The sequence below is a fragment of the Eublepharis macularius genome, chromosome 1 (assembly GCF_028583425.1).
Source record: "Eublepharis macularius isolate TG4126 chromosome 1, MPM_Emac_v1.0, whole genome shotgun sequence".
Classification (NCBI taxonomy): domain Eukaryota; kingdom Metazoa; phylum Chordata; class Lepidosauria; order Squamata; family Eublepharidae; genus Eublepharis; species Eublepharis macularius.
In genome coordinates this window covers 25,543,427-25,556,072 of record NC_072790.1, presented here as the reverse complement: position 1 = coordinate 25,556,072, position 12,646 = coordinate 25,543,427, and the positions used below count along the sequence as shown (strand labels likewise).

The 12,646-nt window shown below is 42.3% G+C and overlaps 1 protein-coding gene across 6 annotated transcripts in view; it reads left to right on the top strand.

The window, feature by feature from the left end:
• SUPT3H (SPT3 homolog, SAGA and STAGA complex component) overlaps positions 1 to 11,563 on the top strand; it is a 369,426-nt gene extending 357,863 nt beyond the window's left edge. For all 6 annotated transcript variants that reach the window (XM_054995836.1, XM_054995765.1, XM_054995879.1 and 3 more), the window contains 2 exons: positions 9,009 to 9,094; positions 10,863 to 11,563. In XM_054995836.1, the coding sequence (XP_054851811.1) occupies positions 9,009 to 9,050 (42 nt within the window). In that variant the 3' untranslated portion in view covers positions 9,051 to 9,094; positions 10,863 to 11,563. The remainder of the gene's footprint in view (positions 1 to 9,008; positions 9,095 to 10,862) is intronic.
• The last annotated feature ends 1,083 nt before the right edge of the window (positions 11,564 to 12,646 follow it).

The window sequence follows — 12,646 nt, the reverse complement described above, 5'->3', positions numbered from 1 at the left end:
CAGCAGCCCACAGTGAAGGCCTTAAGTATCCCCTCCCTATGGCCCCTCCACTCCAAACTTCTCCCCAGAAGCTGCTATTTCTTAGGGAAAGTAACCCGTCCCTTCGCAGCTGGGTCCTTCAGCATTCTGCTCTTTCTTATGGTCAGGCATTTCTTCAGATTGATTGTAGGGAATCTGGAGTACAGACTTTGTTGCGCTTCTTACAAAGGAAAGGAATACAACACGAGAGAGACTACTTGAGTGCTAGGTAAATATTTCTGTTAACCATAATCTCAATTCGAGTGCATTTATTTTGCGTCACGCAGAAGTACCGAATGTCGAATTGCGCTTCCTTTCTTAACAATGCTGCTTATTCTTCATCATTTAACTGTAGCATAACTTCATTTCCCCATAAATTGACACCTCTTGAGTGTGGTTTGACCAAGAAGGTTGAAGGAAGTAATAGCGGTAATCTATTAATCACATTTTTTTAAAAAAATATGACATTCTGTATGAATAGGGAGGCTATGAATCTGTCCACAATAACTTGTTTGATATTAAGAGGGCTTATGAAATTTCACAGTCAGTGTTCCAAAGTAAAATGGAAAGAAGATGGGAGAGGATATTTAATATTACAGACGTTGAACATTTTATGGGTTCTAGAATATTAAGAAAGAACTGTACATTCATGAAAGCAGCATCTTTTCCCCACCTGCTAGTATCTCATACATAAAATGTCTCCACTTTAATGGGAAAGGTTCCTGCCTCTGTTTTTAAAAGAAGTTTGTGATTTGTAGGGTGGGTTGCAAAGCCATTGTCCAGGTATGCCATTTGTACTTTTAGTTTAAGATTGTACCCCCAATTGTTTTGATATTGCTAGAACAGCCCTGTTTTTCAGAGGGAAAACTACTGATTTTGTAGACCATACCAATGTATATTGTTCATACCATGTATTGCTGTAAGTAGATTCACACTTTGCAATTTTTGCATTATTTGATGTGTCATATTCAGGGCTTTTTTCTGGGAAAAGAGGTGGTGGAACTCTCTATTATCACATGTGCGCGCACAAAGTGCATGCATGCTCCCAGAAATGCGTGATGCCATCCCTTTCGGAAGTGCTGTCACTCCCGGAAGTGACGTCTCTCCTGGAACCCAATGCATTAAAACGAGATAAATGTTAGTAAGCTTGGAAAATTACACTATTATGAGAAATTCCACAGAGTCTGACATTCCTAATCTAATGAATATTGGATTTTCAAATTTTCAGGGAGGGTTTTGCTTTACTGGAGCAATTCAAAATTAGATACTCAACTTTAGCTGCATTAGATTTATACTTAGTGTAAATTTTGTTGTTGTTGTTGCCTGCCAACTCTACCTTACCAGTGGCTAAGCTGTTGTGACACTGTGAAATGCTCATAAATATTCCAATGTCCCAGACAAATATTAATAAAAATTTCCTTAACACCCATATGTCCATTGCAATTTCAGTGATGTTAATCAGCTGAGGGTGGGGAGAACAATTTGAGTTACAGCTATTAAGACATAAGAACACCTATATGCTGATTAATATATTGATGAAAGCCTTCTGTGACTTGGACGCAGCTATCCATTCCTAGCATAAAACTGAAATAACCATAGCTGATGTTTTAACTAATACAAATAACCATAACGGATATATTTAACTAACACAGAACCAATCTGCATTCAAAAGCTGTGGGAACCATAACAATGTCAACTTCATTCAACAAAAGAATGAAAGCAACACACACATGCACATGGACAGCCCCACCCACCCCCCTAAAAGAAAGCAGAATGAACTCAAATCAGCACACATACACACACAGCACGGAATGAAAATAAAACAGAATGAATTCAAAGCAGCACACACATACACAGAAACCCCTGAATGAAATGAAAGCAGAATGAACTCAAAGCAGCTTAGCCTCCTCTGGAGAGCCGGCCCCAGCAGCTCTGCTTGCACTCTCTGTCTCTCTCACTCACCAATGAAAAAAAAAGCAGAATGAACTCAAAGCAGCTAAACCTCCTCTGCAGAGCTCATGCTGGGCCCCAGCTCTCGCTCTGTCTCGCTCTCTTTCAAGGAAGCAGAATGAACTCAAAGCAGCTAAGCTTCCTCTGGAGAGCCCGCATGGCCAAAGGAGGAAGGAATCATGTGGGCAGATTCTAGAGCTTCCGGAACAGTGTTCTGGAGCATTCCCCCCTCCAAAAAAGCCCTGGTCGTTTTAATACCTATGCTTTGCTTCCCTACTGTTTCTGATCTCTGGTTGGTTCCAAATTTCTAAAAGTCAGATCCTGTTGCTATTGGATTGCTGCAGCACCATCCTATTGATTGTACTGACTTACTCTTTGTAATCCACCTTGAGTCCCAGTGAGAAAAAGGGACTAGAAATAATGTAAATAAATAAATAATAAATTTTAAGGTAACAGTGTTGCTTATTTGCTTGCAGGCACTAAAAGGGGCCTCTCATCTGTCTCTCTCTTTCTCTCACGCACAAATGCGCACATTGCCTCTCAAACATACTCTGAATATTTGATTTAAGGAGCATCAGTAATCAATGGGCACATCCATTTGCATGCAGTTGCAGAGTGATTTCATTTCTTCTGATTAGTGAGTGAGTGAGTGAGTGAGTGATGTGCCGTCAAGTCACCGCTGACCTATGGTAATCCTATGAACGAGAAACTTCCAAAATGTCTTATCATTAACAGACTTGCTCAGATCCTGCAAACTGGAGGGGCTTCTTTTATTGAGTCAAGCCACCCCATTTTGGTTCTTCCTCTTTTCCTACTGCCTTCCACCTTTCTTAGCATTATTGATTTTCCAGAGAATCTTGTCTTCTCATGATGTGACCAAAGTACAATAGCCTCAGTTTTGTCATTTTAGCTTGTAGGGAGAATTCAGGCTTGATGTGATCCAGAACCCCACTTACTTGTCTTTTGGGCCATCCAGGGTATCCACAAACTCTCCTCCAGTGCCACATTCCAAATGAATCAGTTGTCTTCCTGTTAGCTTTCTTCACCAACTGTTATGAGAAAGAACAAGCTGAAAGGTTCTAAACTGCTGTTCATCAAAGGTTCCATATGAGATTAATAAATAGTAATAGCTCACAGATAAAATCAGAGGTGAGGAAAGATAAGTAATGTGTTCTTGGTCCATTCTGCAGCTATGTTAACATGTGGAATGTAAGAAAATATCGTCTCCAAACATTGAGACTTAACTGGAAAACAACCCCGTATTTCAAGAGTATAATACAACAGAAATCCCCAGCATCTAACGACATCTTTGATCCTAGTGAAATCATATTGCACATTATGGGAGTTTGGGCCTTTTTTGTTTTTGACAGCTACTTATATATTGACATGAATATGAATGGGATGGGCCCACTTGCACATGCAAACAAGAGGACATGGCTTCTTTTATTGAGTCAAGCCATCTCATTTTAGGTCTTCCTCTTTTCCTGCTGCCTTCCACTTTTCCTAGCATTATTCCTTTTCCCAGAGAATCTTGTCTTCTCATGATGTGACCAAAATACGATAGCCTCAGTTTTGTCATTTTAGCTTCTAGGGAGAATTCAGGCTTGATTTGATCTAGAACCCACTTATTTGTCTTTTGGGCCATCCAGGGTTTCCATAAAACTCTCCTCCAGTGCCACATTTCACATGAATCAATTTTCTTCCTGTCAGCTTTCTTCATTGTCCAACTTTCACATGCATACATAGTAAGAGGGAATATTGGATTATCTTGATCTTGGTCCCCAGAGAGACGTCTTTAAGAGTTTTTTCCAGTTCCCTCACAGTCACCCTTCTGAGTCTCAATCTTCTGATTTCTTCATTGCGGTCTCCCTTTTGGTTGATGATTGAGCCAAGGAATAGGAAATCTTGGACAATTTCAGTTTCCTCATTGTCAACTTTACAATTCTGTAATTCCTCAGTAGTCATTACTTTTGTCTTCTTGATTATTATTTAAAGACTACATTTTAATAGTTATAGGCCATTTTCACACTGCTTACCTTCCCTCGCAATGACCCGGAACATGGTGCAAAAAACGCGGAAGATTGCGTTTTATCACACTAGATTTGCACGACATCACGCAAATCTTGCGCGAGAAAACGCGATCTTCCGCGTTTTTTGCGCCATGTTCCAGGTCGTTGCGAGGGAAAGTAAGCAGTGTGAAAACAGCCATAGTTAGTTAGTGTTCTTTTGTCCTGAATGTGATTTCTGAATACTCTCCTAGAGAAGCCAAAGAAAGTGTGTGCTAAAATAGGTTAGTGAGGCGGTTGTAAGAGCAGAAACTACTGTGGTTGAGTGTGCATGTGTGTTACACACACACATACATACACCCAAGAGGAAAGCATCGCCCTCTGTATATGTGCATTCAGTTGCAGCACTGAGCCCCACACTTCCCCCCATTACTGCCTCCATTGTGAATCAACTATTCTGCATCAGCGCTCAGCCTGCCAGATTTCTTCCCCACACCCAAAGAAAAAAATAGCAGGGGATGCAAATTCTCTGTGAGAATTTGGATGGGGGCCTTGGTTTCTGCCGGAGGATTATCTAGGATGTGGGGTGCGTTGCTCCTCTACCACACTGTTGCATTAGGTTATGGCATGAACTAATCCCTGCAAGTCACATACAAAGGGGTTCTTGTCTGCAACTTCCATTCCTGTTTCTCTGTCACTGAAGGTAGTGGGAGCATAAGAGAAGAGTCTGGAATATCCTGGAAAATTTGGTCCCCAGATAATCTGGACCAATTGCTAGACATTTAGAAATAATCAAGGAGGGTCAACTTATTCTTTTATGTTTCCTCCTGTGGTGGGTGGGAGAATCCCTTGCCATTGCTCACCCGTGGAGGAAAGTAAAGGGGGAAATGGGCCCTGTACTCTACTACGTGCTTGTTGGCGACGTAGTAGTGATGTCACTGACAGACACACTAACGTCATTTCCCTTGCACCCAGAAGTAATGTTGGGACATTGCAAGTGAAAGCATGATACCCAAAAACCCGAATGGGTCCAGGGGGCCAGTGACATAATGATGTCACTACTGGAAGTCATGCCTTACACCTCTGGAAAGCATACACTGCAGCTGGTAAGTCTCTTCCCCACTGCTCATGGTCCCCACCCCCCCTGCCAGTTGCCAAGGAGGACCTGGGTACCCTGTTTGATTGGAGCAGGACCCTTGCGGCATTTGGCCTGAGGCCCAGTGCCTGCATAAGAGTGTCCTCGGGTGTCCCTGGGCAAACCATGTCAGTATGTTGCAGCAGAAGCAAATCAGAGTTGGCAGCACTTTAAAGACTAACAGTGTATTGTAGCAAAAGCTTTCTTTTCTGTAGTTAAGGTTGCCAGGCTGCAGCTGGCAACCCCTGGGAGCAGTGGGAGAGGTCCACCGGTGTACACCCCTGCCCTCCCCATTTCCTTCCTCCAGCACTTCAGATGCCAGGGGGCCACAGACAGGGGCCGTTTCCAGATGGCTTACCTGGCTCCGGAACGTTGCGCCATCTTGCGGGGAAAACGCGAAATATCGCATTTTCTCACGCAAGAAAACGCGATATTTCACGTTTTCCCCGCAAGATGGCGCAATGTTCCGAAGCCAGGTAAGCCGTCTGGAAACGGCCAGGGTTGCCAGGAGATCTCCTGAAATCGCAGGAGGCCTGGCAACGCTAGCAGGAGGCCGTTCAAGAGACGCACCGGTTGTCACTTCATACCTCTGCTCAAGTGGGATGTAGACCACGAATCTTACGTTTCCATAGACCTGTTAGGCTGCATGTTGTCACAGGACTCCTTTTTGCTGAAAAGAAATGATGATGTTTTAACACTGGATGAAAGTGAATGCCAGCAGTGGTACAGCAGAAGTCACAAAAAAACTCAGCTCTTGGCAGGATGTAGCAGGCCAGGCCTGCCAGTAATGCTGGGAGAGGCCTGCTGCCATGAAGAAGAGAGGGGGCCACATCTTTGGGGACAGCAGTGATGGCTAATTCTGTTCCACCAATGCAACCAAATGGCCTGTGAGCTAGGCCTTAGCCTGATGTAGAGTGCACATTCAAGACCCGTTTTGGACCACGCTTGGAATGCAACAGAAATGGTATCCAGAGTCTACCTTTAAAATAGTTCATAGTCCAGATTTTTTGTAATGGTATTTCGAAGAATTTAAGGACAGCCCACCACTGTGCTTTTTCTCTGTCACCAAAGCAGGAATTGACTGGAAAAAAAATACTGCAGAATACAGTAAAATAGAGTGGCTTGTGAAGGCATTTCCCTTTCCCAGAATTCGCTTGCAGAAGACAGGCCGCTGTGTTTCTAATATTGAAGAAACAGTCTTGATTGTTTCCTAGATGACCTGAATCAAACTTGAGTGTACATCGCAGCCAAAAATCCATTCCTAAACATTGGAGAATTCAACTATTTATCTTTAATCTGAATCCAAGTTTATACTTGGGGTCCATTTATCTCAATACAAACTGCACAGTAGCTTTAAACATGTTGTATTTGTATGTCAGAGGTTGTTGCTGTGGTTATAAAACTGTTAAAATTCCAAGGTCAAGAAGGTAAATGCATTATTTTTGTATGAAATTTAAAATGTGAGCTCTAATCGCTCAGGCAGGCTGTGAAACTCTGACATCTTTGGACTTGTGGTTGTTGTGGTGGAGTGGATCTCTTTTATATGGTTAATGTCTGACCTAACTTTGAATATTTCTCTCTAGGCTATAAAATCTTGTTTTATGACATTGTCTTCCTTTTTTATGTGAAGTGCTCTAAATGTTCAAGCTTATGTTCTTTACCACATAATGTTTAATAAATACCTGTAAAGTCAAAATAGATGGTTGATCTGCATTTTTATTAGAGCTGCTACTTGGGGGAGCAAAGGAAGCAATTAGCCCTTTCCTCGGATCCCATTTTCCTCTTGTAGAATCTGAAAAACATAAGTTGCTATTTACCCCATGGGGGCAAATATGCAAGTATCATTCCGGTACCTGTTTGTTTTCCTGGATGTAGATTTGCTTTGACAGATGGAGAGATGTTAAAGGTGAGTTAAGGAGCCTCGCGCAGGGCAAAACTACACGATACACCTGGCACGTATTTGGTCACGGGTGCACAACCGGACTCGCAATCAGATGGTGCATGGCGGGAACTCACCTTTAAAAGTGCTCATTCGCTTGGTACTGCAAGAGAGCACGGAGAAGAAGAAGAAGAAGGAGCTTCTGGCATCTCACCCACCCTGCTTTTGCCAGTGGAAAGGGCAGCGAGGCAGCTTTTCACCCCTTTTCTCTGGCTTTGTGTGTCCTTCCTAGGGCATGTAGAGCCAGAGAAAAGAGGCAACCCCCTCCTGCCACCATTTCCACTGGATAAAGTAGATTGGAAGGGAAACTGGAAGGTTCTTTTCCGCCCTTGCAGTGTCGAGTCAACAAGCACTTTATAAGATGAATTCCCCCAACACGTGTTGGACGTATCATATAGTTTGGCTTTCAGAATCGTCCTATCCATTAGAATAGTAAAAGAAATGCTGTATCTTTTCTCAGATGTTTTCCCTTCGAAGCAATGAGTATTTCTTATAAACTGAAACAGGATGCCTCTGAGGGCCAAAGCAGACATGATGTAAGACATTCATAATTATGTCATTCTGGAGTTTATCTTAAAATGAATTAGGCATGGGAGAAAAGGGTTCAATGGCTTCTCAGACAGCAACCTTTCTTGGATATTTAGCTATTCTTTAAGAAAAATAAAGCAGAAGGTCCTAATATGGATCATGCACATCATCTGTTTGGGTCCTGAATTGCAGATAGGTTGCATTGCTTTATTTATTTTAGTTTGACAAGATTTATTAATATCATAAATGAGAAATTCATGTAGGAATATGAAAGCTATTGTGAATAAAGTGTTGGACCTAGGTCCACTGTCAAGGATACTCTCTGTTGTTTGTTTATTATTTATTCCATTTGTATTTATTTGTTGCAGCTGTACTAGTCTGGGTCACTGAGTAGAGTGGTGGGATATAAAAATGTAAGATTGCGTGTTAATTTGGTATCAGACACTGCATTACTCTGTGCCATATTCCTACAGCATTATTTTGGTGATGCCAATGGAATACTTGCATCTTCATGGTTCTATAATAGCTCAGAAGGTCTTTCCCAACACTAAAAAGAATGACAAGTACCTCATAGCGGCGGAAAGTGCTGTCAAGTTGTAGCCACTTATGGCAAACCCTGACGGGGGTTTATATGGCAAGAGACTAACCAAGGTGGCTTGCCATTGCCTGCCTCTGCAGCCGTGGTTTTAGTTGGAGGTCTCCCATCCAATTACTAACCATGGTCGACCTTGCTTAGCTTCCAATATCTGACGAGATCAGGCTTGCCGAGGCTATCTAGGTCTGGGGCAAATACCTAGAAGGCTCCTTAAATGAATGAATATAGTTCAGTAACTCCCAAGTTGTGATTTTATGTATTTACTGCATCATAACGTTGTCTTTGGAAGGTCACATCTGATCCTTTTCCAAAGTGCCTGATACGAAGCAAAAGTCGGAATCCATGATACTGCTGGGAAGCTCCTGCCTTACAGATCGAGTGATGGGTGGCAGGGCGGGTACTGTCCTGATGTTGAGGATGGTTTGCCAAAAGAGTTTTTCACCCAGATGGTGAAATTCCTCTGCAAGAAATCTAAAATCCCCCAGTAGCTTCAGGCAGCAGCTGCATGGGTTTACAAAGGACAGATCAAAATAATAGTAACTTTAAGCCCCCTCCCCCATTTATTTATATATTAGGTAATTAACAAAATAGGAAGTCATATATTTGCACGTCTTGAAATAGAACCACCAACCACGGGCTAACCGCACTGATCTTTTAATAGAAGAAGTGGTTGCCTAATGCTTCCCCACCAGAAATGTTCAGATTAAGTTTGCTATTAGATTGCAACCAGAAGAGTCTACAAAACAGGAAGAAAAGGCCTTGCCCCGCTCTCTTCCTCCTTTCCTCGTTTTCGTCGATGTGATAATTCATTACAGATTTTCTCTTTTCTTTTTACAGAGTGCCTACCGCAGAAATGGGATGACGTTTCTTGCTTGCTGACATGGATGTGGCCAGAGCAACCGGAAAGGCAGAGTTATATTAAGGTGATATCCCGCCCCCTTCATGGAGGGGAGAAAAATAAATAATAAATAAACACCTCCACTGCCTGCCTGCATGTGTACTTGTGAGTGGGTTGGGGGATTTTTGTGTGTGTGCGACTGTCTACTAGCTGCCTCTGTCTCTTTCTCGGCCCCCTCAGTCACGGCTCTTGCTTTCTAGATGGAACACTGTTAATTAATGACAGGATGTTTGGAGTATTGTGTAGGTGGATGAGAACGCAGGTCACACGATTTCAATATTTCCAACAGATTTATTGCTGACTGCCCACGTATCTCAACTTCGGGGCCTTTTCTTTTTGGCTAATTTTAGTTCATTGCTACATGTCCTTTCCTAAGGCAGATTTAGGACCCCCAAATCCAGGAAGTTGTTTGTGCTGTTCATTAACCCCATTGTCGCGCTTGTTTGTTTCTTATCAAGTGAAGAGTTTGTGTTGCTTACTGTCTTTATTGTTTCATCCAAGCTAATAAGGCTGTCAGTCGTTCAGTGGAATTCAAAAACCAGTGCAATGGTTAAACACAGAAGCAATAAGCCTAGAAGCCCTTGATTTAAAATCTCAGCCCAACTCTGAACTTCCTGGACAAGCCACCATATTTCATCCTTTTGCTTTGAGCCCGAAGCGTCACTCCACGGTAGGAGGCCACCTGCATCACACCCGATGCTCAGAGACAGCAGAATTACCCGCCCTGACGTGTCTGTGTGCAAGTCATTGTTTTAGGCCGGATCCTTTCCAGGCAAGAGGCACATCGAGAACAGTGGCGTGCTAAAATGTATTGGGCTCCTTTGAAGGCAGGTAACCCATGCTGTTTTCCAAGTCGGAAATGCTCTCCTGGTTACTTAAAGCCATAGAATGGGGAAAAGACAAGTACAGGAGGCGTTCCTGTCTTTTTTGCTACTGGGATTTAAAGAGCAGGGTTGAGGAAATAGTACAGGGAAGGGGAAAGAAATGTTTCTCAGCACCATGACTTAATCAATGAGCCAAGCTACAAGTGAGGAATTACACTTGCCTGGCAAGTGAACAGTCTCACGTGTATTCCTCCCTGTTCGCTTGCTCTCCACTTGCGCTCCACTTGATCACGTAGTGGAGGGCAAGCGAACAGGGAGGAATACACGTGAGACTGTTCACTTGCCAGGCAAGTGTAATTCCTCATTTGTAGCTTGGATCTATATCTTACCCCTTCCCTCACACTTTCTCTTGAGTCCTTTTTGAGGACTGAATAACACACCTACAATTCCAGTTACACAACTTCAGCACGATGCCCTTGTATATTTTCATTTCCAGTAAACCTTTGCAGCTATAAGGCGGAATCATGCCTCCAGTTTTAACAAGGAGGAAAATGTCATTTCACTCTCAGATGCCTGTGTGAATGTGTATGACCAACAACCACACACAAACCACCACTCCCAGTACTTTGGAATGTGCCTCTTAAGGCTTACATGGCACCCATTTGAACCGTGTCCAGGGTCAGATACCTTGTTTTTTTTACCTGAAATAGCAGCATTAAAATGTAAGACTTCATGAAGAAAGGCATTAATGAAAACAGCCATGTCTTACTACTGATTGAGGCGAGGTTTACCTTCCTTGAAATGTTACTCCTGCCATTTCAGTTCTTGAATTAGACCTCCAGTCCATCCGACTTACGTTCTGCTGAAGACCTGCGTTTTGTACCTGTTCAAGTGACTGCTAGCTCTCCTCTTCCATGGCCCAGCTCATGCCTTGCCTTTCCTTCCATCCCACTTTTATTTTCCCTACAGGATTCTCTTTGTTCTTCATCAAAGCTGTAGCAATGCCAATCACAAGTTCTACAGGGAACCAGGAAAGAGTTCTGGCTGCACCTCTGGATTGGAAACTCTTTGAATGTTTCCCTTAAACCTCCCTCCACCACAGCCAAAAACCATGGACAAATGTCCCCGCAGTAGAATCAATGACCTGGGCCGCAAACTTCAGCTAGAGGCTGTCTCAGTCCACTGAAAGACATTGTTCTGCAGTGTAATCTCAAACGTCCTTACTGGACAACTTTCAGAACTGAAATTGTGGCTCTCTTTCTTGTGAAACGTGGCAGACGGTCTATACAATGACAATCTACTGTCTGTAGCAGCATTCTTTTACTGTAAAGAAATCTGCTTTGGAATGCCATTCTTCTGGAGCTAATATGCATGTTAACAAAATAAAAATATTGTGTACAATATAGCATATTAAAAAGAGAGAGAAACTTTTCGGGTCTGTCTATGCTTGTTGAAATGTATGATTAAACTTTTCTTTTTATCATCATTTCTTATTTTTCTTGGCATCCGTAATGATGGAAAATTATACGCTTGCTGTAAACATCCAGGATTTTAAAAAGGATACCAGCATTTATTGTATTTGGTTTCGATCTACAGGCGCATAAGGCAGAGGAACTGGAATAAAAATTCCTTCTCTAGCTGTCTCTCCCAAATTTTACATTAAAAAAATTGCATAAGCAGGAAAAGCTCTGGCATTTCTTTCTTACTGGTATACTTACAGTCCCAAAGAATGAAGACTCAATATATATTTCTCTCCGAAATGTGACAGATCATGTTTTTGTTGGTCTGCTGTATATTTGTCTATCTTGAACATTCTGACAGGCAATTATTTATAAAATCTAAGTTTGCCCAGTAAACCCATATAATAACCTTTCTCTTCTCTCCATAAGCCAAGAAGCAAAAATTATAAGGAAAACAAGCTCCACTTTGTCTCACTATCTTGGACCAGCCAGTCTATATTTGCATAATAGGTGAATGGAACATTCTTTGAAGCTTTCATTTTTGCAATATCACCTCATCACAAACCTTCATCCTTCTCTCCAGATTCTTTAAACACTGATGGGCTGTAATAACAAAAATTGTTTGGGGACTGACTGCCACATAATATATTTGGGACCGGAGGTGTCATTCACTGTAAATGAGAGAAGGCTTACCCTGTTGTGTAATCTCCAGTCTTTTGCCTGTGGTTGACAGCGGCAACAATCTAACACAGAATTATGAATACCTGAGCCACTGAAATTTGTCAGTGCACCTCACTCTGTATTGGAATGTGCCCAGAAAAGGGCTAGGCGACAGGGTTAAATCTTGAAAGATTATGTGGTATAACTTGAAAATATGAAATAACTCACTTAGGCCCATATTAGCACACTTTATAATATACTTTTCAATTGGTAAATAGGATTGGTTCCATATTGCAAGGGGTGTGTGTGTGTGTGACAGAGATGTGCCGTCAAGTCGCCTCCAACCTATGGCATCCCTATGAAAGAAAGACCTGCAAAACATCCTATCATTAGCAGTCTTGCTCCGATCTTGCAAAATGGAGAATGTGGCTTCCTTTATTGAGTCAAGCCATCTCATTGTGGGTCTTCTTTTCCTACTGCCTTCCACTTTTCCTAGCATTATTGTTTTTTCCAGCAAATCTTGGCCCTTTTCACACTGCTTAACTTGACTCGCAACGACGCAGAATATCGTGCTAAAAATGCGGAACATTGTGTTTTCTCGCGCGAGAAAACACGATGTTCCGCGTTTTTAGC